The sequence below is a fragment of the Cavia porcellus genome, unplaced genomic scaffold, assembly GCF_034190915.1.
Source record: "Cavia porcellus strain 051 isolate PalLab524CR breed Dunkin Hartley unplaced genomic scaffold, mCavPor4.1 scaffold_14, whole genome shotgun sequence".
Taxonomy (NCBI): Eukaryota; Metazoa; Chordata; class Mammalia; order Rodentia; family Caviidae; genus Cavia; species Cavia porcellus.
Genome location: NW_026947497.1, coordinates 50,170,141 through 50,197,610, shown reverse-complemented (window position 1 = coordinate 50,197,610; position 27,470 = coordinate 50,170,141). Strand labels below are relative to the sequence as shown.

General features: G+C 42.1%; 1 protein-coding gene across 1 annotated transcript in view; it reads left to right on the top strand.

Moving 5' to 3' along the window:
• The first annotated feature begins 393 nt into the window (after positions 1-393).
• Gucy1b1 (guanylate cyclase 1 soluble subunit beta 1) overlaps positions 394-27,470 on the top strand; it is a 44,681-nt gene continuing 17,604 nt past the window's right edge. The window contains exons 1-4 of the mRNA XM_003476834.5: positions 394-688; positions 1,174-1,247; positions 16,213-16,313; positions 17,829-17,947. Of these exons, the coding sequence (XP_003476882.2) occupies positions 686-688; positions 1,174-1,247; positions 16,213-16,313; positions 17,829-17,947 (297 nt within the window). The 5' untranslated portion in view covers positions 394-685. The remainder of the gene's footprint in view (positions 689-1,173; positions 1,248-16,212; positions 16,314-17,828; positions 17,948-27,470) is intronic.

Genomic DNA, 27,470 nt, shown 5'->3' with positions numbered 1-27,470 from the left:
TTCGCTTCAGTTGCCACCAAACCGTGAGGGAGTCGCTGCGGAGCAAAACCAGCTCTTAGAGGACAGCAGAGGCCGCGGACCACCTGCGAACACGTGTCCCCGACGGAGCGTCCCTGGCGCGCGCGCAACGCACACCTGTACACGAGCTCGCAGCACACAACATACGCACACCACGCGCACCCAATGGTACACCAGGTCACGCGCATATAAGCTCACACGCACACCACACGCGTGCTCACGCATGCACGCACGCTCGCACAAGCTCACACGCGCGCGTGCACACAAAACGCGGGCGCACACGAGCTCACGCACACGCGCATCCCTCCAGATTTTGCAGTTCTAAGGGCAGAGCTCCGGGTATACAAGTAGCAAGGTGCCAACAGCTGCCCCCCAGAGCTGGCCAGGCAGCGCCCTCGCAGATCTAATGCGGGCCTAGTCCTTGGCCCCAGCGGGAGGCGCCAGGCGCAGTGGGCGGAGACCGCAGGTCGCCTTCTCTGCCGCTTATTGGCTGCGAACGGGACCGTGGAGCCCGGCCCCCTGCGGCTCGTCTCACCATTGGCCGGACAAGGTGTCCTTCAGGGCGGGCCGCTCAGGCAGCAGCAACCTTAGCTCGTTGTCGCCGCCGCAGCCGCTGCGCGGTCCGCTCCGCCGCGCCCGGGTGGACGCTGCCTTCTCCGCGGACACCATGGTGAGTGCGGCCGGGCTAGACCCGGGCCCAAGGCAGGAACCCGGCTGCGCGGGGCTCTGGGGGAGCGGGAGGCGGCAGGCGGGAGCAGCGCTGCCTCGGTGCCCTGCCAGGTCCGCTGGGCGGCGCCCGGGCCCGCGACCCCCGGGGCTAGCAGGGTCCCGTGCCGTGTGCGGGTGATGGTCGCGGGGCCGGGCGCGGACCGAGCTCGGCCGGAAGGGGGCGCGGGGACCTCGGGATGCGGGGACGTTGGGGTCGGGGATCTCGGGGCGCTGGGACCTCGGGGTGCGGGAATCTTGGGGTGTTGGGACCTCAAGGTGCGGGGATTTCGGGGCGCGGGGGCGGGAGGACCTCGGGATGAGGAGATCTCGGGGTGCAGGGACCTCGGGGTGCAGGGGTCTTGGAGCGGGGAGCCTTGGGATAAGGAGACCTTGAGGTGCAGGGACCCCGGGGCGGGGCGGGTCCTGACTCCCTTCTCTGCCCCACAGTACGGGTTCGTGAACCACGCCCTGGAGCTTCTAGTGATCCGCAACTACGGCCCCGAGGTGTGGGAGGACATCAAGTAAGTGCCGCGCCCCCGCCCGCCCGCGCTCCCTGCTCCCACGCCGGGTCACGGCCCCGCCCGCGAGCGTGGGAACCGCGCGCAGCCCGCGCTCCCAGCTCCCAGCCCGGCCGGCGCGGACCCAGCCGCGGGCCACGGGGCGGGGCGCCTGTGCTCGCGGGCGTCGGGACTGCGGCTTCCCGCTCTGAAAATGCGAGGAGATCGGAGTGCTTTCTCTTTAAGGGCCCCATCCCTCCTTCCCTTCTTTATCATTTGACAATTTAGATTTTTTTCGTTTTCGACCGTGTTGCAGCCTGATGTTCTCCTGGGAGAACATCCTAGTTTCTGTCTAGAGCTGCAGGCCCAGCACCCAGGGTGTGACCCGCGATCCCACACTGGCCTGTTAGTTAAAGCTCTGAAATAATGGATCCTGATCCATTTGGGCTTTTGAACTCTGCCTTTAACTTGCTGTTTCGCTAGCTACAGGCTGGCTGTTCCAGGCCATATTTAGATACTGTTATCCCAAAGGGAAGGTGGCCAGGCAAGGGCCACCTGTGTGGACAGATGGAAACGTCTTTATTCCGCGTTCTGATTTCATTCGGTTATCTCAAGTACGTGTTGACTTCTTGCTAGTTTTTTCTAAGCACCTACTATTATTAGCCATCAGGCTAACAGACCTTATTATACAGTGACACGACCGAGATTATTCTTACAGTTATCTGTTGCTATGGAAATGATGAGGGTTATAATTTATAAGCTCAAGAACATCTCCTGCATCTGTATTATTATCTCTTTCATATAACATAATTAGTTATGTTACCCACAGGGGACATGCACATAATAGAAAGAAAAGTCAATATTTGGCAATTATATGGTTATATATTAAAGGTTTCATTGCGATTTGGGTTTTTCCACTTTGTTAGTAACTTCATAATTTTTGGTTTGCTTAGTACGCAGATATAGGAAAGGCACACACTAAGAGCATGGTTTTAAGCAGTGACATTAAAGTCTAGGTTTATTTTTAAACCACTTCCTTTGTGAATTTATGGAAGCAACATATGTGGCCCCAGAGGATGTTTTCTCTTCTGTGAAACAGAAATTCACAAATGTACTGGTGAATACAGTGACAGTTAAAATGTTTAGAATTCAAGGAACACAGTGAAAGTGGCTACTTAACAGTCGTTATGTAATTTCACCAGGTTTAGCATGTGTATTCCACCCATTATCAACTGTTAATCCGTAATTATGGAGATGAAAAACATACTTCACAAATATGTCAGAAAAAATTTACAAATTCATCAAGAAATTAGTTTAAAAGAAAAAAAATTAGTCCATATTGGCCATATGTTCCTAAAGGAAATCAAAAGCTAAAAATATACAAATTTTATTGATGCTTGCCAAATCACCCTAAGAATATTTTGAGTTTCTACTTTAAACAGTTACTTACTAATTTTAATTAAAGCACGAGTATCTGTTATCTCTGATTTATCTTTTTCAATTTAAACTGTAAGCTGTTCAAATGATAGCTAGGATTGCCAAAAAATTTTTTTGTAAAATAAAGTTGTATGCGTATTTTTAAAAATACATTTTACCGCAAGGATTATGCTTCTGCAAGGAAATTACTGTTGATGTAGTGTCTGCACTCCCCCAGGGGTTCAGGTTCCTCCTTTCCTGAACTGCAGGGGATTCCAGCTGTTCTGGGTGCAGTTTAGTGTTGGGTGGAGGACAGGGTTCAGGCCCCTATGTTAGGGAGTTAAAGCTGCTTGCAGTTCCCTAACCCTGACCTGGAGAGACCCTTAACTTTCCCTGCCCGACCCTTTGTTTGCTGTAGTAGCTCCGACTCAGCCTGGGTGGACAAGGAGAAAGTGCAGGATCACAATTAGAAAGGTTCTGCTCCTCCTGCCCCGTTGCCACCACTCCCTGGAAGCTTAAGTATTGGTCCAGGATTTTCGTTTTTAACTTATGAGAAACTGAATACCCAAGAAAATATTTTTCTTTGTTTCAGTAAGTATGAGGCTCTCACTGTCTTTTTTTTTTTCTCTGGAAAATTATGTAAATGGGTGTTTGTCAAATTTTATATAATACTTTTCTGGCTTAGTAGGAAATGGCCATCAATCCTACATGAGAAAGGATGCCAAACATTTAATGACAAAATAAAATCTGAAGCAACAGACTCCAGACAAAATTCTTAATGGATAAGAGCCAAAAAAAAAATGCTTCCTGGTCAACTCAGTATCCACCTCTACTCTTACTAACCTGAGACCATGCACGGCTGCTGCATTTCTCTCCTGAAGAAAAGGAAGAAGGGTGTGCGCCAGGAGCCATCGAGCTTGCTTTTAACGAGCAGCAGGTGTTTTCAGGTGTCCCGGATGGAGTTGAAATTGAGGTTGTCAGGCTGGACCTGGGCAGCTATCACAGTGCAGCTGCCTGGTGCGACTAGAAAAGGTAGTGCTTAGAGGGCCAAGCTGGCCCCCGAGAGCTGGCGTCTGCCACCTCTGATCCCTATCATAACAGATGTGAAAAAGTGCAAGAAACCTTTTAATTTTTTGAAAAGGTCCACAAATGGAGTAAAAAATGTGAAAATATTTAACATGATGAAAACATTAAAAAACAAGGACAGAGATTTAGTGTCAACAAGCATAACATGTGCAAGACCCTGGGTTTAGTTCTCACCTATGCAAATAAACAAGACACTAAAAAACTGACCTAAAACGAGCAAGTCTGACTATAATTATTTGCCTATAGTTGAGCTGACCAGGGAACATCTAAAAGTGCTATACAGAGTATCAATTAGCCTTTTCTGATCTGTTTTACTAACAGATCTGAGGGTAAATAGTGGGGTGAAAATTTTGGCATGTGAGTTACAAATTTGATAATATAATTACTGCGTTAGTTACAAATACAGCAGTTGGTTCCTTTGGAAAGCTGACAGTCTTCTCTTTTGTAAAGAGTTTGCTTGGTATGGGTTTATCTGGTTTTTTTACAATAGGCTGTGCTTTTTCATTCATGGGGCTATTCTTTCCCTTACTGTTAAGCTTATCTTTAATGGCATAATTTAGTGTTTGAGCACCAATCATTGAAAAGCAAATGACGTAATTGTTGGCTTAGAACATCCAGAGATATCAGAATATTTTTATTCTTATTAATTAACTTTCCTGTCTGTAACTCAAATATGGAAACACGTCGACTGTTGAAAAGCATGTACTGATTTTCCAGGTTTGAAATTAATGTCTCAAGTTGAATTTGATAATCATGAATTAAACATTATTGTTGAAACACACAAACTCTTTATCATCAACTCATTGTGTCCCTTTTAGGTTGCCTCAGCCTCCCAAATCTCAACCACGTGAGCAAGGATAGTCCTGATTTAAGGGTTTGTTGCAATGCCCGGAATACTGCTGGCAAATTCTAGAGCTCCATTCTTAAATAGCTGCTTAACATAGCTATCTTTCATTTTACTTTAGAATGGAAGGTTTTCAACCTTTCTTTCTCTTATCTGTTCTCAGCGTAGAGGCCCGAGCCTGGGGTGTAGCTAGGAGCGAGAGTGCTGGCCCAGCTTGCATGAGCCCCTAGGGTTCCATTCCCAGTCCACTGCAGTCTGCCTAGGACAGCAGGCTGAATGTTTTCTGGTTGCTCCATCACTTAAGAAGCAGTAATAATTTCACTGTCCTTTGCATTATTGTTACTCTTTTACACATTCTCTGCAACTAATGCCAGTACTTTTTTGTTCTTTTAATAGCAGCTTTATTGGACTAAAATTTGTCTAACACACAATATACACACTTAAAGTACAAAATGCACACTGACAAAGTTGTACCACCATGACTGCCATCACACTTTGCTCATTTTTATTATCCCAAAACAAAACCCTCCCCATCTGCTGTCTTTCCCACCTGAAGCAGCTCTGGGATGCTCCACTTCTTTCCGTGTGGGTCCCACCACTGTCCCTCGTGCCACTCTGGTAGCCCCTCCCAGCTGCCCTGTGTCTGACTGGCCCCTTCCTCTCTTCTCCATATGCTGGCTTCCTGCTGAGCGTCTGCTTAGGCATCAGTCTTACGTTATAGTTTTCATTCCTCTCTGTGCCTTCAATGCTTAGTTATTGTCAAAAAATTCTGTGTGTGCGTTTAACATTCATGTTATCAAAACCAATTAAAACAAGCAAATAGTGGGTGTTTCCCCTTGTTTTGTAAGATTTTTCCTGATTGCAATAGTGTAGGTTTGTACACATCTCCATATCTGTACTCAGGAGTAAGCAAACCTATGCAGATTGGAATTGTTAGCAGCACTTCATATGACAAAGCTGTGCAAACTTTTCCTGTCCTCTTTGTGATTCCAGATGAGGGCTATGATACCCATTTGAAATACAAAAGGACTTCCTAGCTCCGTGGTTTAATTTGCTAGGTGCTACCTGCACAATTCCATACAGAAAGTTGAAGAGGGAGGACTTTGACTCTGTTCCCTGATGCCCTGCTTAATACTTCTTGTAAAACAGCAGTGTGAGGGCTGAGGTGACGTGTAGCTCAGTGACAGAGCCCTGCCTAGCATGTGAGGCCCTGGATTCAACCTCCAGTTTCTCACAAGATGAACGTGAAGTAGAATCTAATGCAGCATATGTTAAAAATTAAAACCATATTGGTCTTCATGCCCAGAATTACCTCAGAATGTATAAACAAATTAATATGCAGATAAAGCAATAGATAAAAGGGCCAGGGATATAGCTCAGCAGCACAGTGCCCGTCTGGCAAGCGTGAGGACATGAGTTTGGTTTCTAGTCAAAAAAGAAAGAAAAAAAGATAAAGCAGATCCTCCTCGTTAGGATCAGGACCCACAGACCTACAGAATGATCTGCTAGTTAGTTTGAAAGACAGCAGAACGCCCTGTATGTTAGCTGATAAACTCACTAAGGTTTGAAATAATTTGAGGAGTGTGGATGTCCACACGTGAACCCCTCGGCCACCTGCTCGTGGGCCTTGCATTGGGCTCCCCCAGAACTCGGACTGTGTTGTGGAAGGAGCTGGCCCCTAGGTGACAAGGTGAGGGGTCACAGCCTTAGATCGGGTGCTTTTGCTTTGTTTATTGGTTGGTTTTTATGATCTGAGGTGTTCCCTCCAATCCAAGGTAGGTATAAGGTTCCTGATTTCCTTGCTTTCCGCAATCTTTGAGAATTAAGAAACCATCAGAGAAGCAGATGTTTCTTCGAACATCCCCGTGCACACACGGAGAGAAATCAGAAAATGTGTATTCCTTCATGCAATCTGTCCAGACATGGCGATGGCAGAGGTCAGCAAGACGCCCCTGCTACTCCATACCTTTTCTCCAGAATCAGGGACTCTGGCAAATGTTGGAGAGGTGTAGGAAGGGATTGCACTGTGCAGAAAGCAACAGAAAAAAACACACTTAAGGGAATGAACAATAAGAACTCTAACCAGCCAGGCTCAGAGGGTGACAGCCTGGAAAATGTGAGTGCTTCCAGCTTTTGCATTCGCTGTTTTGGGTCCTTGTCCATTAAAGAGGAAACAGGGTGGAAAATGCTGTCTGTATGGTTCATGGCTAGCAAAATGGAGCAAGTACCTTCTCCTCTGCAAACTCCATCAGGAGGCATTGTGATCTAAGAGGGGTGTGTTTAAAGGAAAGGGTACACTTTTGAAGATTTTATTGCTCCTCCTTGGGACTAAAGTATGGGTTCTGAAGCGAATCTTGATCTGCTTCCTGGCCACTCTTTGTAGAATCAGGAAGAAGCGATTTGTCGCTCTGTTGCAATCCCCTGTGGCCTTTCTTCAGATCACGGAACAGTTGTGGACATTTTAGCTCACAGTACGGTTTGCTCTCAGCATGCAGCCCCTTGGGCCGGTTTTCAGTTCCAGTTTCCAGTTCCTCACTCATCCTGAGCCTTCAGATACGTCCCAGGATCACCTGTGCCAAGCTCACATAGCTCGGAGCTTTGCTTTGGGGTGTCCTAAAGGACGTCACTTCTTAAGTTTGTACCATGTCCTTAGTGTGGGTCCTGCCTCACAAGCCTGGTTTCCTTACTCCTTTCCAGGGCACAGCCTGACAGAGCGCACACTGTGTCTCTCTGCATCTCTCTTTCTCTCTGTTGGTCTCCGTGTCTCTCTCTGTCTCTGTCTCTCTCTCACTCTGTTCCTCTGTTGTTTCATAGACTCAACACTACCAGAGTCTGCCTCTACAAATAATATATGTATGAATACAGGTGTATAAATGAATTGTCTTTTATAGTCTTCATTTCTAGACAATAGAGCTTCATCACATAGTTATATATTTGCAGTCAGAATTTATGATTTCATGATGATGACTTTCCCGCTCTATTTAATAACATCAGCTCCTTTGAAATAGGCAGTAAGTTTTCCCTAGATTTAATGAGGTATAATTGACAAAATTTGTATGTATTTAACACACTGCATACATGTTTTTATGCATGCACACATATGACCAGAATATAATCACATACCTGTCACCTCTCATTGTCTCTCCCATTTTGTTGGTGAAAAAAGTTAAGACAGTATCAAAGTATACATTACATTTTGTTAACTATAAAACCACATTATTAAAAAAATGAACACTCCTTATAGCAGTATAGGTAGAAAATATATAATGGACAATAACATTTTCTTTTGGAGTGGCAAACATTCTTTTATGTTGTTTTGTGGGAATATATTGGAAGGATTAAGAACATTGTTGGATCTTCAAATTTATATATGGAAAGATCGTTACTGGATTGGACTCAGGCCTTGAGCCAGTCCTTTTTAGTATGTATGGAAAGGCAGATGTCTACAGTGCTGTTCAAAGTCAGTGTCATGGAGTTAAATGTCATAATACTGAAATTAAACTGGAAACCAGATGGGAACACTCCCTTGTCTATCTTGAATGCGGTGTCTCATTTATATCGAATAATTCCCACATGTTCTTCAGGCTCATGGTTGTTATCTCACTTACTCCTCCACCTCCACAGAAAGCAGATGCACTTATGATTCTCCTGTTATAGATAGGGTGGTTGGGCTTCGGATACCTTAAACCCCCATGGCTAGTAGTGATCAGAGCAGACATTATTCTCTCATGCACTTTCCTGCAATAAGGACCTGTAACCATCACCTTTCCAGAGTTAACCAACACAGCAAGACCATGGGCAGCGTACACCTCCCTGAGTACTGTCCACATCGATTTGGTTTTCCTGGAATAGGCCAGCACTTGCAATACTCCCCAGGGCTCCTGTGGTCAAGCAGATTCTTTGATGTGGTTGACACTTTCTTCCTGAGGTCAGACTTATTTATTTTGAGACTCTGTTGTCAGAGGTCAGTACTGAGGCTTTTCATTTCAGAACTCAGTTTTTCATACTTCCATAGGAAACCTCTTACTTTACCTGAACACAGGCAGTCCTGTGGACTTCCAGGGGTGGACTCCAGGAGAGGGCAGAGGCAGAAACTCGGCATCACAATAAAACGCAGCTTTTCTAGGTTCCCACAGAGCCAGCGAGGAGTAACTCTGAATACAGAGTTACAGGAAATACCATTTGGATATTTCAGACAAGTCATAAACCTGCTTTTTAAGAAATAAATAATGCGAAGTATTCTTAGTGTTGATTAAAAAAAACCACATTTTTCTCAGTAATTTTGATTACTTGTTTTTTTTAGTAGGAAGTCTGGAAATGTTGGAGAAATATATTTAATCGGCTTTAAAGCCGATTCACTTTTATTGAACTTTTATTGAACATATGTTCAATTCCAGGCATCTGGGCTGAGCACCAGTGGTTAGTTTTAACAAACACTCCCCTGAAAAGGTAATTAGTAGAAGTAAAAGATCGTTTTAGGTTGCAAAAAGTAACAGTCTCTCGAGGTGAATAGGAAATGAATTGTTTTTGGAAAATGTTTATTATAGATATTCAATTTTTATACAACTATTTTGACTACAAAAACATAGATTATTATTATTTCTCATTTTTGTACCAATGTATGAATTTAACCATTGTTTTAGAAAAGACTGAGCTTGTTTGCTTTTGGCTGTTTGGATTTGCAAGTCCTATCTGCTAATAAACGGAGCTCACAGTTACTTTAATTACTAAAGTGCCTAATGAAGATTCCTCTGGTGGTTCTGCTCGCACTGCCTTTCCCCTTGGTCCACTCTCCTTTTCAGTCACCTTCTTCAACTAAGATGGCTCTTAAGCAGGTGCGCTGGGCCCTGGGTGTGGTGTGGAAAGCCCAGTGACCCCCGCGCCCAGGGGCGGTGCTGCTGCTCCTGAGTTTCAGGTGGGAAGAGCGTGGCCTGCCCAAAGTAGGGAGGCCAGGGACCCACGTTTGAGCTGCTCAGCTGCCGGCTGTGTGAGGAGAGCAGGGCTCAAGGATGGAGCCCAGTGGGGTCCTCTGTTTCCCTGTTAAGGGAGAAAAAAGCAGCAGCCCAATCCTGCTTAAGCCTTTTTATTTTTTAAATGTTTAATTCTTACGTTTGCTCTAGCAGGGAATTGGTACATGTACACATCTCAATCCTGTTTTTTCTTCTTTCCTCCACCACCCCTTTTATTTTGCCAGGGTCTGCCTCCTTTATTCTTCAATCCTTAGAAAGTTCATTATCATACCGATTAACAATCAGACTGACAGGCCAAAAACATATGAAACAGTTACCCTAAATCCGGGTATTTAGATACATCGTCCGTGCTGAATTACTATAGGTTCCCTTCTCTGGTTTACTGTTTCTCTCTCTCTGGCTCTCTTCGTATTACGCACTTTATTTTGCAGTTTATTCATATATGGAGTTTTTCATCTAAGATGAAGCATGCAATATTTAAACTTACGTGTTTCATTTACTTTTCTAAACACTGTGGTCTCAGGATGCATCCATATCCTTCAGGAGACTCAAGTTTGTCCTTTATGGCAGAGTAGTGTGCCACTGTGCATAAATACCACGAATGTTGTTAAGCTGTTTCCAAGGTTTACCTGTTACAAACTGTGCCGCTGTAAATATAGGTGTATGCATCTTGCTGTGGTTTGATGCTTTTCATTCTTTAGGGAAGATATCTAGAAGAGGAAAGGCTAAGTGGACTGGAACCTCTAGGTTTAGGTGTCTGAGGATCCTCCACTCTAATTTCCACAGTGGTTTGCACCAGCCTACACTCCCATCCACGGTGGAGAAGACTTCCTTTTCCCCCACAGCCCGCCAGCATTTGTTATTGGTTAATTAATTGATGGTAGCCATTCTGTCTGGAGTGAAATAGAATATCAGTGTTGTTTTAATTTGCATTTTTGAATGGCCAGCAGTGCTGAACAATTTCTTATGTATTTACCTGCCTTGTTATTTCCTCCTCCTCCCCTTGTTTCTCTTCTTCTTCTTCCTCCTTGAAGACAGGGTCACGCTGTGCAGGTTATGCTGGCCTTAAATTCACTGTGTAGCCCAGGCTGGCCTTGAACTTACAGTGAAGTTCCTGTCTCAGCCTCCTGAGTGCCTGGATTACAGGTATGCACCACCATGCTGGCCATTTGTCTTTCTTCATCTGAGAAGTATCTGTACATTTCGGATGCTCACTTTTGATTGGGTCTTTAAATTTTGAAGAGCTGATATTTTGAGTTCTTTATATATTCTGAATAGTAGTCTTTTGTCTGAGCAGTAGTTGTAAATTTTTCTTCCCCAATTCTGTAGGTTATCTGTTCACTATTGGTTGTTTCCTTTATTGTGCAGAAGCTTTTTAATTTGGTATGGTCTCATTTGTTGATTTTTTCTTATTATTTTTTGTGCAACTGGAATTTTCTTTATAAGCTACTTTAAAAATAAAATCATCTCTGTGTTCCGACCTCATTTATGAGCAGAGCTCTAAGGAGAATATTTAATGCAGCAGAGCCACTGAGTAAATAGATGAAGTAACAAGAAGGACTGACTGCAGGTCACAGGCTGGGGAAGCAGTGGAAGAGCGTGTGCATGGAGGTTATTCAGGAGACTAAAAATAATAGCAACAAGAAGCAACAGAAAGCAATGGCACAGCATCGTATGGTTTTTTGGCATCTAAAAAAGCATAGAAAAGATAAAAGTGTCTAAAGTCCTTCATTTTTACGAAAATTTCAAATTATAGTTCTCAGAGAAACCTGTGGTTTCTTCACATGGAAACTAAGTGTAATTTAAGTCATGGGGACATTACATGATTTCTTTGTGTAATGCAATGATTTAAACAAAGTACAAAATACAAATTTTAGTTGTTGTTTTTTGAGACAGTATCTCACTGTGTAGCCCAGGGTGGCCGCGAATGCACAATGGTTCTCCTGCCTCATCCTCCGGAGTGCTGGAATTCCAAAACTGTGCTGCCACACCCAGCCCTCTCAAAATATAAATTTTGAAAGAATGAGTGAGCCTAGAGAATTTGCTTAATGTACGTGGTTAAATTTGGATAACTCAGGCTTAAAAGACAACTGCGTATCAAGAAAATAAATCTTCAGTTATGCATAGCATGTATATTGTCTAAATGTTGCGTGCTTTGCTCTTAAGGAAAAGGTGTGAAAGTGAGGGGTGACACAGTGAGCAGTGGGAATCATGACCTTCTAGGACCTACTGAGTTATGTGACTTATTCATGTAATCTAAATATTCAATTCTTAAATTTCTTCCGTATGCCAACAAATGCAGCTTGCTCTGTGTTTGCAGAGAGCAGATGAAAAAATAGCTCCAAAACTGAGGAGAGAAAGGAATGTGTGAAGTGGAGAGGAGAGGGAAGATCTTAAAGTGCCCCTCACAGAGTAACTGCAGTGGCGGTGCGGGGGTTCTCGCCGTCTCAGTGCCAGACCCTCTGGACAGCAGGAAGTCGGATTAAACACAAATTTGCAAAGCAGTTAGAAAAAAATAGTGTTCAGCCTTGAGAGACAAGAGAGGAGGCTTCGTGGACTCAGAAGTTTCTCCAGGCCTCCGGGGCAGTGGTTCCTTTGGTTCTTACGCAGTATACACTGCACACTTTACTGATTGATTTCGGGTGCTGATTCGTTCTGCACCTGAGGGGAGCTCATATCTCCAACCCGCTTTTCTTTTCAGAAGGGAAGCAGATGAATGGGCTGCAGAGAGAAGAGAGTTGGTCTCAGAAAGCTCAAGTGAGGGGTTCGAGATGCCTGGCCTAGAATTCTCTGGCCAGACATTTTCTGCCCCATGGAGCCCACAGCAGCCACTGGGACCACCACAGTCCAAACCCTTCCTCCTCTGCCGGGTTGCCCTCCTGGGCTTGGTTTTGCAGTGTTCATGGCTTTGTGACATGTTGTGAAATTGATATTTATTCATCTGTCTCATTCACTGCTACTTTATAAAAGTGTTTAGAAAAGAGCAAGGAATGCAGTGGGCATTCAAATATTTGTGGTAAAATTTCTGCTGCAGAAAGAAAAAAGAACGCAAAAAGAGGAAAAAAAAAAAAAAACCCCAGCAACTTATTTCCAGAGATTTCTAGAACAGTCATAAACAAATTTTTAATGTTACCAGTATGTGTGTGCAGTGCGTAATGACTGTACTTATCATGGAGTTACTGCACTTACACAACACGGTTTTTCAAAGACCTCAGTGGAATTCAGTGGGAAAGTTTTGAGAAGAGTTCCATTTGTCTCTGGGTTTCCTCTGGAGAGTGAGTTGCAGAGGGCCATTTCAGGAAGGAGGGTTTAAATAAGATAAGGGAGGTTATTTAATAAACAGAGAGCAAGGCAAGAAGGAGCGCCGTGGTGTCTCGTTGGGAATTTCTTGGGACACAGCTGTCCCCTGGTTTATGCAGACTGAGTCCTCTGCGTGCATCCCACTCGTCTAGGAGTTGTTGTGGATTGCTGTGTTCCTCACAGAAACTGAGTTTACTACAGAAGCTTACGTGATTTTGTTTATTCAAGATGGAAGAAAGAGAAAAAGGCATGGTGAACACATGAATTAATTTACATTTGATTAACATTTATAGTTTACATAGATAAATTACCATTTATGTTTTACTAGCATATCCTAGATCACAGGCAACAAATTCCAATCTGCTGACTGGTGTTGTCTTATAGTAAAATTTAAATGGAAAAATAACAAAAATTAGAGTATTCATACCCTAAGCCAGCAAGTCCACTCCTAGAAATTCATTCTCTTTTTATTTAGTAATACACATAGCTACAAAGATGTTCATCAGATCGTGCTTTATATTTATGGAAAAACAAAAGAAGCCTAACTCTTTCTACCAAGACTTAAGATGTTCATACAATGCAATTTTACTGAATCATGCTGTAGGAATTCATTTATTGATATGAAAAGATAGCCATCAAATAGCAAATCAAAAAAGATGTTTTAAAGCAGTATGTTATGCAAACCAGTATATTCAAGCACGTGCAATTTGAATATAATGTTACTGATAGTTATTTCATTGTAGGCAGATAATACGTTATCTTTGTAGTTTTTCCTTTTCAGCAGTTTATGTATTTTTCAATTAGAAATTAGAATGCATAAAATACATAGAAGCACTTACTACAGGATAAGTGCATTCTATGTTCATATTTTTTGGGTGTCTCACATTTTCTAGTAAAACAAAAACCTTAAAGTCTTGTAAAAGCTGTGCTGTTTTTGCTTGATAGCTGTGCATATTTGGAAAAAGGAAGTGTGTGTGCATATTTGAGTTCGTTTATACACCAAGCAGTGTTCTAGGGACATGATCTTTAGAAAACAGACAGAGTGCCTGATCTCTTTGGACACATACACATACTCTAGGAGAGGCAGAGGCACACCAGGTCCGAGAATATCAAATCACTTAAACAATAAATGTAAAGAGAAAAATGAGGCAAGGTGCATATTTGAGCCTTCAGATACAGTGTAGCCATTAATAATATGTACACAATGGTACTGCTAGTATGTGTACAATTAGTAATGTGTATTACACCGTGCTTTAACTGTTTCTAACATAATTTGTATACATTCTTTCCTCATAATTGTGGAAAATGAGTTATATTCTTATTGAATATTAGTATATTATTGCTTTTTAATTTTAGAAAGGAGAGGTTTTTGCAATTATGTGATAGGTATGGTTTTTGCAAGTTCATTCAGTTAGGAGATTCTAGGTTCTCAAGCTTGAATCCCCATGGTTACCAAAACCATGTGTTGTTGTTGTTGATGATGTTGTTGTCACTTTGCAGTGCTGAGGCTTGGAGCTCATGCTAGGAAGGGGCTCTCCCACCGAGTTACACCCAGCCCCCGGCCTTTTATGTTGCGTCCTGCTGTGCACCACTGTAACAGGTAAACACAGGTGACGCGCTCTGGACAACAGAGTGTGTCTTCAGGAATAGCTCCCGCTGGCATGGTGACACAGAACATGCCACCATTTGCAGTTTTCTCCTTGAGCAGCATCGGTGACCGCAGGTGACCGTAGCCAGCCTGACACTCACCTAACAGCGGCCGGTGTCCCTTGCATTCCTCTGGCAGTGCACAGTGGCTTGGGCGAGCTGGGGTGAGAGTCAGCAGCTGGTCCTCCAGCTGGGTGTACTTCTGGGAACGTCACATTGGATATCTGGATATCTGGAAACTCGTCAGCTCCTGGATCCACCTGGCAGTGTTTTTAAACAATGGCTTCCCCTCCTTTTTTGACATTTGTTTAAGAGAAGTAATCCAAATCCTACCAAAATAAGTGTATTTATAGAAGTGTGATGGCTGTAAAAATGATAACTGTACTTTCCTCTTACTAATGCTGTATACATTTTGAGCTACTGTGTTTATTCAGTGGAGGATATATTTGAAGATTTTATCAGTCCACCTGGCTGCTCATGCTATGTGTAACACATAAGTCTTGATCTGAGCCCCAGCTCCCCTCTAAGAGTCTCCACATTTAATTCCTGGTGACAGCATCCTTCCACCTGCTCAGGCTGCTCATCCTTCCACCTCCCTCACCCTGTTTCCAGTGCGCTGGCACATTGTGTGGATTTTGCCTTTGGCACCCAGATGTGAACCAGTGCTCACTCCATTCCCCGCTTCCGCCCTGAAGAAATTGGAGCACGTGTCACTGGAAGGGTGGCAGAGCTCCCCCACTGTGTCCTGTGCAGTTTTGTCCTATCCTCACTTGCAGGAGCCAGACAGATCCCTTAACCTAGGCTGGTTCCTGTCACCTCTCATACTGCTGAAACCCAGATGCTTCCTCTCTTTCCAGCTGGACCAGTTGTTCCAGTATCCAAGCAGGCTCAAAGCCTGCAGCCTCTTGTGACCTCCCTGACCTGTTCCCGCAGCCTCTTCTGTGCACCAGTTACACTGGTCTCTGTGGTTCCCCCAGCACCCAGGATGTCTCACCTGGGCCTGTGCACCTGCTCTGACCTCTGCCCAGATGGCCCCTGGCCATCAGCCTCACCTGCCTGCCAGCCACCCTGGGCAGCCCTCCTCCTACTGCATTCCAAAATCCTGTCCCTCTACCTTGCCTCATTTTTCTCTTTACATTTATTGGTTAAGTGATCTGATATTCTCGGACCTGGTGTGCCTCTGCCTCTCCTAGAGTATGTGTATGTGTCCAAAGAGATCAGGCACTCTGTCTGTTTTCTAAAGATCATGTCCCTAGAACACTGGTTGGTGCATAAACGAACTCAACAAATGTTTGCTGAATATTTATTAAGTCAAAAGTTACTTCTTTTTTAGCAAGTAAGGCCTTGGTATGTTGTCCAGGCTGGCCTTGAAGTCCTGGACTTGAGTGATCTTTCTGCCTTAACCTCCCAAGTAGCTGGCACTACAGGTGTGCCATCACACCTAGCTTTGTAAAAAGGTTATTGACTGGGTATAATGTTGGGTGTTGTGTTGGCACTGGAGTCCTATGTAAATATCAGATGTATTAAAGTGAATTAAATGTATTATTTTAATTCAGTGTGAAGTATGTGACATCATTTTGGCTTAATCAGTAGGCTTTTAAGTACGTGACATTAGTTTAAACAGGTTTGCCAAAATCTTGTTTCAGGAGAAAATGCATTGTGTTTGTAATCATCACAGCTGAGGTTGCTGCTGTCTCATCCCGTCACTCTCCCTCCTGTATTCCAGAAAAGAGGCCCAGTTAGATGAAGAAGGACAGTTCCTTGTCAGAATAATATACGATGATTCCAAGACTTACGATTTGGTGGCTGCTGCAAGCAAGGTTCTCAGTAAGTGAGACATAGCTTTCCGTCTTTGTCTGGGTCACATGGAAGCCCAAAGAAATGTCTGTTTCAAGACTGTAGTAAGTGCTTGTGTAAGTCATGTACTGCACAAACGTCAGTGTGTGTGTGTGTGTGTTCATATAATGTTAGGCTCAGAGTCCTGTTATTCCTTTTACAAAGTATTTAGAGAGTGGAAAGGAGGCAGGCTGTCTCTCTTCATGGAAAACCATATATTGGAGAAAGGAAAAAACGTTGCTACTCAATGTGATCACTTTAATTCCAGTGTCACAGAGTAGAAATTATCCAGGTGCAGTATGGAGAGAACATTATCCTGAAATCTTTTTTTCAATCACAAGTTATGTTGGCTATTGGTAAGAGAAAGGGAACTGAGACCTTCCACAGAGAAATCTCACTATTCAAAATAAGGTCCTGTCAGAGAGAAAATTTGTTCTCAAATATTATCTGTTTTTCCACAAAGAATTTAGTGATGTTGAGAGGCTAGTTTGTGTGGAACAGAAGGAAGCTTTTGGCCTCACTTGGCAGTGTGTAAGAATTACTAAAAACATTGGTAAACAATAAAGTATGAGACTCCATTCATAATCAAATGGAAACACATGAAATATGCTTTCAAACTGTAGATTTCCAAAGTATTTAAGATGACGTATCTAGTATAGTCAGGGATAGGGTATGTATTTTCAGTCTGATGACGAAGTAAGATGACATCTTTCTGTGAAACATTTGGCAAAATCAGAATCTTCTAAAAATACATTCAAACTCTTCAGAAATGTTTGCTAAAGAAACACTAGATGGCCTTTGCACTAAGATTGGTGTGAAGGTGTTTTTGTGTTAGAGTCACCTATCAGTGAATAAAAAGCCAACATTTTCAGTAAGACAAAGGTAGTAAATTGCTGCATCCATAGTAGAGTAAGCTAACAAAGCTGTGAAAGAAACAGTATGGGGAAATTAAAGTTTAGAAAATATGAATTTGGATAGTAAAAGAACAGGACAGTCAGGTCCATATTTTTTGCAGTCAGGTTCATAAATATACCTATTTATATGAAGGAAATTATTTTACATCAAAATATTACCATGTGTATTCTTGATAGTTTAAAAATCTCTATTTTTTTGTCTTTTTAAAAAAATTTTGATACCAGAGAGCAAACTCATAACTTTGTGCTTGCCAGGCAGATGCTTGTGCTGCTAACTAACTCCCTGGTCCCAAAGTCTCTGTTTTTTAAATAAATACATTAAATGTATGCCATAAAAAGTCAAAATTAAGTAGTTCATTGTAAACACTGAGAATATGACTGCCTTGCTAATAATATTCCCTTAACAATCATACATTGTTTTCTCAGATTGCGTAGGGTTCTAGACACAATTTTTTTGTCTTAGGATTATGTTCATTCTTCATGAAGACTGTGGGCATTTTAAATCATTTTAGTGTGCACTAATATCCATTCTCATTAATGAAATTCCACCTGTAATATGTGGTTTTTATTTCTTCTCAAACCTATAAAACAGACCTCAATGCAGGAGAAATCCTTCAAATGTTTGGGAAGATGTTTTTTGTGTTCTGTCAAGAATCTGGTTATGATACCATCCTGCGCGTCCTGGGCTCTAATGTCAGAGAATTTCTCCAGGTGAGTGACTGAGGTCCTGAAATGAAAAGTTCCCAGTGGTCCTGGGGTACTTTTGCCCAGGATTCCAGCTGGACTTAAGTACTTCGCTGCTAAAGCAGAATCATGATGACCTTTTTCTGATTAACTGAGGATCATATTTATTAGGTGATCTGGAATATAATTTAGGACTTTTGCTTTGCATTTTTCTTTATTTCTAGCTGTTGCCACTGGTTTGTTAATTGTAAACTAATATTCTCTTAGCGACTTTACAAGACCTTTAGGGACCATTATGCTGGTGGTGGTGGTTGTGCATTGCAGTCATGTCATGCGGTCTTATTTTCCGTATTACAACACTGTGCATCAGCATTTGGGAATTCTTACCTGGAGTCTGTCAACCAGGACAGAGCGCGGCGGGCACGGTTCATCACACACACGTAATACCTTGAACACCATTGCTGCAGAATTATATGTTGGTGAATCTGTTATGGAAAGAAAACTAGAAGAGTTTCCACAGTTAGTCTCGGGTGAAGGAGAGAATGTCACCAAAGGTTTTTGTCTAGTAAAAGTTGCCTGAATAATTTGTGCTAGTAAATAACCCATGAGCCAAGAGCCTGTTGCTGTACCGTCATAAGCACAGGTTTCTGTGAGACCCTCCTGCTGCAATGTGCTCCCTTTGAAAATTATGTAGTTGTTTTCAAAGAATATGTCTCCACTGTCTGCTGTGAGCAGCCAGATCTTGCTGGAAAATGACCTCAGAGCAGGACCAGCTGGAGAGGAGCCCAGTTCTGAGGGAATGTAAACCGCTTTCAGGCCAGCTGCATTATTGATTTAACAGCCAAAATAAGAACTTTAGTGTTTAATCAAAATGTCTGTTGTTTACACAGGGACATTTTTCTTGTAAACTTAAAACAGCTCTGAATCAAGATGGAAACCGGTGTGCAGTTACTAACCTACCGGTGTCGGGGAACAGAGCGGCCGCTGCCTGTGAAGTAGCTGCCGGGAGATCTTTAAATTAAAATTGAACGGGCGAACTTAAATGGATTGTTTCAAGTGGACTGAAGCTTGATACTTAAAACTGTTTGGGGATTTGAGACATTGTAATTCGCGTTTTATTTTTCAGTGTTGTGTTGAGCAGTGTCGTGGGTGACAGGTCAGCTTTCATTGGCTCCAGCTGAACTAAGTTCTGGCTGCGTGGCCTTGGCTGCACAGCAGGAGAGGTTCCGGAGGGTCTGCGCATTCTCCTCCTCACCTCTGCGCATCCTGACCGCCACCACTGGCCTTGTTAGGCCACAGGGCCCTAGGGACGCACTTCTCTGCCTTACAGTGCTGCTAGCCACGTGGCTGCTCTGCACTTGAGACGTGTGGAAGGAGCAAAACACAGACCAGGCTCCACAGACAGTGCGCAAAGCGCAGATGAAGTAGTTTGTAAATATTAAAATTGGGTTAACATACTTCTAAATAACACACAATTTTATGCTTCCCTATGTGTAAGAATGCAAAGAAGCCAGATAGTTAGAATACCATAACATGCTCATTAATATTATCCACTTTTGATATGTTCCTTCTTTTATGATTTTGAAGTTGTTTCTCTTAATGGTACATTGAATATGCTTAATACTACTTTTCTTGTAAGTAGCTATTTTTATTACAATTAGACTGATTACCTAGAAATTAAGCGAACTTTTTTCTGTATAATGGACTACACAATTAAACAGTTGATTTTCATAAATTGTTTTGAGACCCTAAGTCACATGCTGACATTGATATTTGTGTCATATACACTAACAAAGCATTCTTTGTGGTGAAATTCAGTCTTCATAAAAAGTAACATGAATTGGGCCCCATTTTTAACAAGTATAAGGGCTTATTCTTTTTCTTCACCCTGTTTTCTAAGCAATCGCCAAATCTTCAGTGTTTCCTGAAGTTTGAAAATTCTCCACATTTGTTCACTTCCTCAACACTTCCATGGGTCAGTTTGCCGTCACCTGGAGTCGGGTGGCTTTCTGGCCTCTTGTCCTGATCTCTTCAGTCTCTTCTCTACTCTGTAACCCAGGCGACTTCCTGAGATGCAGAGATATCTCATCACCTCGTTTTCTTCTGTAAGCCGGTGGGTTACGCTTCATGTCTCGTTAGAAAATGTCAAGATATTTAAGACAGTGGAACTGTTAGCACCCCCATCCATCCTTCCTGTTCCTAACCCACAGAGGAGCCAAATTTAACCCTGTTAGGACTTTATTTATCTCCGCTGTCCTCTGAGTTTTTGGTGTTTCCTCTCTCTCTGGAGTGTAGCTACGACTCCTTTTCACTTACTAAATCCCATTCATCCTGCAGGATAAACTGCTTCTTCCAGAACACCAGCACTCCATTCTCCAGTCCTGGCCCTGTCGGACTCAGGGTGGCTGGTATAGCTCCAGCTCTCACAGCCCTCTAGTTCCCCAGCCACAGTAGTTCTTCCCAGTGCAGTATCATTTCCTGTTTGTTAGGCTGGAATGTAAACTTCCATGCATAATCTGCTCATGGTGTAGCTGTACAGATCCCAGCCATCTGGGTGTTGGAGGATGAGTGAATATCTTTTAAAAAAGAATATTCACTATTTGTACAAATAGAGAAAGAAAAAAATCTCTAATCAAATGCAAATTTATGAACACTTAAGGTTAAGGTCAGTTATTTCCTAGAAGACAACCTATTTTAAAAGGGACTTTAGTAATTGGTTTAGGGATGGAGTATGGATTGAATTACACACAAATGACATAGTAGAGCAGTTTCCTTTCTAGAAGTACCTGGTGAACTATTGTGCAATATTTAGTTTTCAGGGTACATGGCTTACATCATTTGACACTTTTTCTTTTTTCTTGAGACAAGGTCTCACTAGGTAGCCCAGGCTGCCCTCAAACTCGTGGCAATCCTCTTGCCTCAGCTTCCCAAGTGCTGGCATTAAAGGGTTTTCAATATTAATATTTTTCCACTTGAAACTCAGAGAACAATAAAAGAGCAACTGAAGTCACGACACAGGAGAGACTGTGTGGTATCACCAAAAAACACACTGAATGTTTAAATTAAAAAAAAATAGTTACTATAGTAAATGACAAATTGCCATTAATCCCCTCAAAATATTCCTGCTCACTTCAGACACACACCTCTCTTCCTTCTTAGCACCTGCAGGAGCCATTCTGACCGTGCTCTTCTGTGAGTTTAGCTTTGCTGTTGTGGCTGCCTGAATGTATTGAATGTATTGGAAACGTTTGCCTTGCGTGGCTCTCTGGACTGAGGATGAGCGGGAACTCACCCTGGTCCTGGGCGTGGTGAAAAGGGTGGACGGGACCCAGCGTTGGGTGTTTATGAGCTGCCTGCCACTGGATGGCCCCTCCCAGCAGCAGTGTTGTTGCTGGTCACTCGTCAAAGACATCCAAGAAAGAGGACTTCCAGAACTGATGCGGGGAAGAGGGAGGAGTGTATTCAAAGCAAGGGCGAATACTTTGAGGGGTTATGGCAATGTGTGCTTTACTGCATATTTTAAAAACTTAAATATGCATCATATATTTTAGTCACAACTCACATTTGACTGTTTCAGCTGAGCAACTGTGACTCATGGGTCTTGTTTAGGAATTGTCTCTCAGATGGGTGTATTATTAAGAAAAGTTCTCTAACATACATGTGTATATGCTTGTGTGTATACAGACAGATAAATATGCGTGGACATATCCATCTCTCTCTCTCTCTATATATATATATATATATATATATATATAATTTTTTATTTTCTTGAACTTTTACGTTTTCTGAGTATCAGAGAAAGCATGCAATGAGTTTTCAAATACAAGAAATAGTTGATTGCGAGGCATATATAATTTTTAAAAAACTGAATACTTCCTTGGGAAATACTTTTTTTCTTTTATAAAAATTTTTTATTCTTTGACACATGGAATAAGTAGGATCTGTAGTTCCAAAAACATGCTTTTCACTTCACCTCGATTTCATCGTTTCCTTTATTGGTTGACTTTAATAGTGGGCACTGAGATGGCTTCTTCCTTTGTAAGTCTTTGCTTCCAACTCAGATTTGTGACCTTGCTTAGATATCTCTCACGCTTCTAAATTCAGTTTTTAAAATTTTCTTTTATGCTTATGATAAATCACTTTGAGAGTCTTAACAAAAGCAGCTAAAAGCCCTAAGTGTGTACAATATAATATATTGTAATAAAATGTATGAAATGTTTTTAGAGGAAACTTTCTATAAGCTTGCTTTTCTATATACATTATATAGTTTGGAATTGATTTTCCTTAAATCGTCTGTAAAACCATCAATTTCTGGTCTATTGATAAAAGTGACAATTTTAGAATTATTTCTTAAGTTGATTTAATAGGGAAAATATCATTTATCAAAAAGTAAAAGAGAAATAAGACACTTTTATTTTGATTTTTTTTACCTGGACATATTATTTTAAAGACAAGACTATATTTCAGCAAAAACCTTTTCTCATGTTTTTTGACTTTTTTAAAATTGGGAATCCAGTATGTGACTGCATGCCGCTACTACAGTAAATTTGTATCTGAGGCTTCCTGTGTGTAATCAGAAAGCAGGGCAGAAAATATGTGGGACTGGGAAACCCCGCGGGAGAACGGCTGGTAGAAACTGTCATTTCCCTGGCATTTCCACCCTACTCCCTGCTCGTCTCTGCTTTCCAACAGGCTACCCCAGAGTGGCAGGCTGTTTTCCGAACATTTCCACAAATGTATGTCCTACCTAAGTGGACTTTACAGTATGGTTTCTCTGTCCCCTGCCAAGACATGTAACTTCTTTTCCTTGGAATCTGGGTTGGCCCTAGCATTTATTTGATGAGTGGTACGTGGTGAAAGTGATATTTTGAAGTTTCCTCGGCTGAAGTACAAGGAGCTTTTATTTTGCTTCTTGTTATCTTGGAAGACTTGCTTACAGCTCTCCCTCTAAGAACCCAGAACCCAGATAGATGAAATATACGAAGCTAATATACAAAGTCGAGATGTCGATTCTTAACACACCTCGCTGAGCTGAGCAGTCAGAGCCATCTCGTGTCAGCATTCTGATGGCCCCAGTTCCCATCTGACTCCAGCCCAGCCCTCAAACTTCCATCCAATTCAGCCAGACAACCCATGGAAAACTAACGATAAACATACATTATCATGGAGCCACTGAGTTTTGGACTGGTTTGATACAAACAATGAACAACTAGAACAGTACTGCGTGTACTAGTTTTCTCTTTAAATTTTTGTGTGTGTGTCAAGAACTTTAAGCCATGGTTCATGGGATGACATCTGACCTCTGACGTGGGACCTGAGACAGTCATAAACAGTACTGCTCGCTCATTTTCAGTGGTTTTTGCTATTAAAATATATATTGTTTTTATCTCTCCTGGAATTTTACAGAGTTAAAGTAACATTAAAATGAGCACAAAAGATTATCAGATTGATTATATATGACAAAACCAAAGAGACGAGTTAGCATTTAAATTATAGGCCTGTTTAAATAGAGAATGAGGACCTCAGTAGGCTGTTAGGGGTCTTTCCTTGTTTATGGAGTCGCTGCCTCTAACTGTCCTGGGTGTGGCTGCAGTTTATCACTGCAGTTTCACTCCTTTGCGCAAGTCCCATTATTCGAGTTCCCCAAGCAGGGCCTCTCTTCAGTCTGCAGTGGGAATTACTTCAATTCCTGTTGGCTTTGGGTTTTGGCTTTTAAGATACAACCCTGTGATTCAGCCAACCCCCCAGCAGAAATCTGGGATTAATGACTGGTCTAATTCTTAAATGTTTGTGTAAAGAGTTTTTTTGGGAAATACAAGGATTTTCCTGAACAGCTGTAAAATTATAATACTTCCCTCAACTATTTACATTTCTTAGAAAGGAATGCACTATCCATTTTATTTTTAACTCAAAGTTCAATAGAAACTGTTTTCTCTACACATAAAATACCCATTTTCTATAAGTGACAATTTTAAAATTGACAGATGAGGATTTAGTTTTATTTTTGAAAACACGTGAAGGAAGAGGAGTTAGAAATGAAAGACATTTTTCTTTGAGTTACTACTGTATATCTTCACAAACTTACAAAATATAAGTTAATTGTTATATATATGAGTTCTATAAGCAAAAGAATAAGTGGATTATTTTCCATAGGTACATTTTTTATTACTTTCCTTTTTTTTTTTTCTGTAGTTAAAACATTCATTTTTGGATAGTAGTAAAGACTGTATATATAATCACATACCCAATTTAAAGGAAAACATAGTGCGTTTGGCTTATGTTTCAAAGGTGTGCGTGCATGGCTAGATTCCAAGGCGGGAGCATGGAGTCTGCTGGCTGCAAGGCAGGCCGTCTTGATGGAAGGGCAGGGTGGAGTACAGCTGTTCCGTTTGGGCTGGTTGGGAAATAGTGAAGAGCAAGATGGGGAGACCCACTCCCCAGGGGCCACCTAGGAGATCATCTGCTCCAGCTGGGCCACACCTCCTAGCACCGCTCTCAGCTGGGAAGGTCCATGGGCAGCTCCTCAGCTTTCCAGCAGGTTAACCAGTAAGATCGCCTGGCACACTATGCATGTAATTGTAGTGGCTCTGTACAGTATTTTTGGAGAGATTTCCATTGCTTCTATGGAAAGAATTGCCCCTTTCCAGCTGGAGGGACTTTGGTTTCTCAGAAGAAAAGGTGGAAAGGGGCCATCACAGCCATCACTTCTTCCACTGAGCTTCCTTTTTGTCACCCTCCCTCAATCGGAGTTGAGTTGGACTTTTTTTCTAGTCTTGTCTGTTTAAATTTTTCATCTCCAAATTCTCAACTGACTTCTTTGTTCTGAAACTTAGCAAAATGTGTTCAAGTTACATAAGCTTAATTTGAAGCGACTGGTGTTCGTCCCATTTTTTGGGAGGGGAGGAATGAAGAGAAAGGAGATGGGGTGTCTTGCTTCTAGATGGAGTGGGGAGAAAGAGGGAAAGGGAGGTGGAAGAAGAAGAGGGGGAGGAAGAGGAAGCCAGAAGAGAAGGGAGCGGAAGGGAAGGGGAAGGGAGAGGGGCTGAATGATGGGGACGAGAGAGAGATTTTTAGGAGCTGCTCTTTAAGATTCTTTTCAGATCTAAACTTCAGTAGTGTTCTCAAGACAAACAATTTCTCTTTCCACATTCACTAAAATTAAAAGCAAAAAGTCCCCTTCTTCAAAATAGCATCCTACTATATTAATTTCTATGAATCACTTAGGAATTTCTGGTTAAATATACTGAAACAAGACAGTGAAATGGTAGATTTCTGTAGAATTTGTTTAGATGGAACTTTGTAGTATTTCTCAAAGGAATAGTAAATTACCTTTCATATCCTAAGTCTATGGTATTTACTAAATCTGGAAGTTCATCACAATTTCCCAGGGTCCCATAACTAAGTTTTCTCCCATAAGTGATAGCATAGCAGATGGCAAGGTGAGTTGAACATGGTGACGGGAAAGGTACATTAATTTTTAGAAGTCTTTATGTTGAAATTTGAAAAATTCAACAGGATGGGATGTAGCTCAGCACAAAGTTTCTGGATTCAGCACTGGAATAAAACTCCAGCAAAATGCTATTCCAACATTCAGAAATGGAATTAAAACCTCAGAATTACCTTTAGGTATCTTAAAATAACAGGTGAGTGTTCCTGCTGTCTCTCTGTTTTTATTTCCTTTTTACATAAAGCTAGAAAGAATGACTGCAGAGTGGGAGTTTGCGCTGTTGTTTCCGGAAAGTCCACTTTCGCAGTTATGTGTGTTTACTTTTTCCTGTGTCTCTTCCGCTTTCATCTCACACATGCGCCCTGTACTTGGTAAGCGGACACACAGCTGTCCTGTTCTTTTCTTTCTATGCTTGCTTCCTCAGGTATCTTTAGAAATGAAACAGTACCAGTGCTGAGACAAAAACTTCTCCAGAATACATCGCTACACTGATGTGGATGAGTAATCAGTTTTGTGCAGAGAACCTTATCAAATCTGGAAAAGATTTCCTCTGGGCTGATATAGGATCCTTTCTGAGTGTGTTTGTGTGTGTGTGTGTGTGTGTGTGTGCGTGTGTGTGTGTGTGTGTGTGTGTGTGTGTGTGTGTGTGGCTTTTTGAGGCTGCTACTGCTGTTGTCTAGATTATAAAGATGGCATGTTTATGAGCAATGTGGACGTACTCAAATGACAATAATTTAATTTTTAATCAGTAACCCCGTTCCTTAAGAGTAGGCAGGCTGTGTTAATCACTTTAACTAAGTAAGGAAAGCGGTGACTACAGAGGTCCCAAGAGCCTTTTTTGTGTTAGATACTGGCTAAAGAAAATCAATATTGCATTAAGTAGTGTTAAATCTCGTATGCTCCAGGAAAACACTTCCCTTGTCCATTTAATTAATAGTAAATCCAATAAAACAGCAAATCTCTTGACAATTGGTTGTCATGAAATTTAATAAAAGATGAAGGTCCTCCATGGGTAATTCATAGTGTTTCACTTGCCCCAAGCGTGCATCTCAGCAGTATTTTGTTATGAATATTCACGCCTTGGTTTATCCCTTGGTTTATCTAAGTTAAAGTGACTCCCCCCACCTTCGCTGACTGAGCCTCTCTTTGTTCCATTTGGTAAAGTGAAAAAAGTGTCAGAAGACCTGAGTGTTTTTTTTTTTTTTTTTTTTTTCCAATACTGGGGATTGAACCTGGAACCTTTCACACTGATCTACATAGCCACATACCTGCCCCCTTTTTAAGCTTTTTATTTTGAGACGTTTTCCGTAAACCACAAAGTTGTCCAGGCTGGATTTGAGCTTGCACCACTGGCTTTGGGTCAGTGTTTTTTTCTTTTATTAACTGAGCCCTCCTGCAGCACCTGGACCTGGTTACACTAGAAAAACATGGTTAATGCACCCATGAGTTCAATTTTGACTCTGAGATAAAGAGAAATAATAATACAACTCATATGGTAATTGCTTTTCTCTAACTAGTATCTTTTTTGCAAAGATTTTTCATAGAAGTAGAAAACTACAAAGGACCTCAAAGAGTGTTCAGCGCAGCCCTTAGCCATGGAAGCATGGTCCGAACCTCGGGTTCTGTCAAGTAAAAATTTTTGAGGGATTTGGGATTTGCAGGCTATAGAAACGGTTCAGTTCGTGGTGTCAAAGCTGGTATTGAATTGCTCCTGCAGGGCGCTGGCAGCCTCTGGAGGTGATTGGATAAATGGCTGTCTTTAGAAAACAACTAAAGTGACGTGACTTTAATTTTGAGGAAGAAAACAGAAAGCACTGTGGACAAAGACAGTTTATAGAGACAGTAGATTTACACAGTGGAGGAAATCAAACACTCATGAGTCCGGATCCCAGCATCAGCCTTCATGACCACGGAGCCGGCTGTGTGTATCCTGCACACAGCTACACACAGACACACTGTGAACCAAGCAGTACCTGAAAACTCACGTTGAGACTAGGGTTTGTGGCATGCATCAGTAATCACAGCACTTGGAAGCTGAGGCAAGAGGATTGCAATTTTGAGACAAGCTTGGGAAACTTAGAAAAATACTTTTTTTAAAAATAA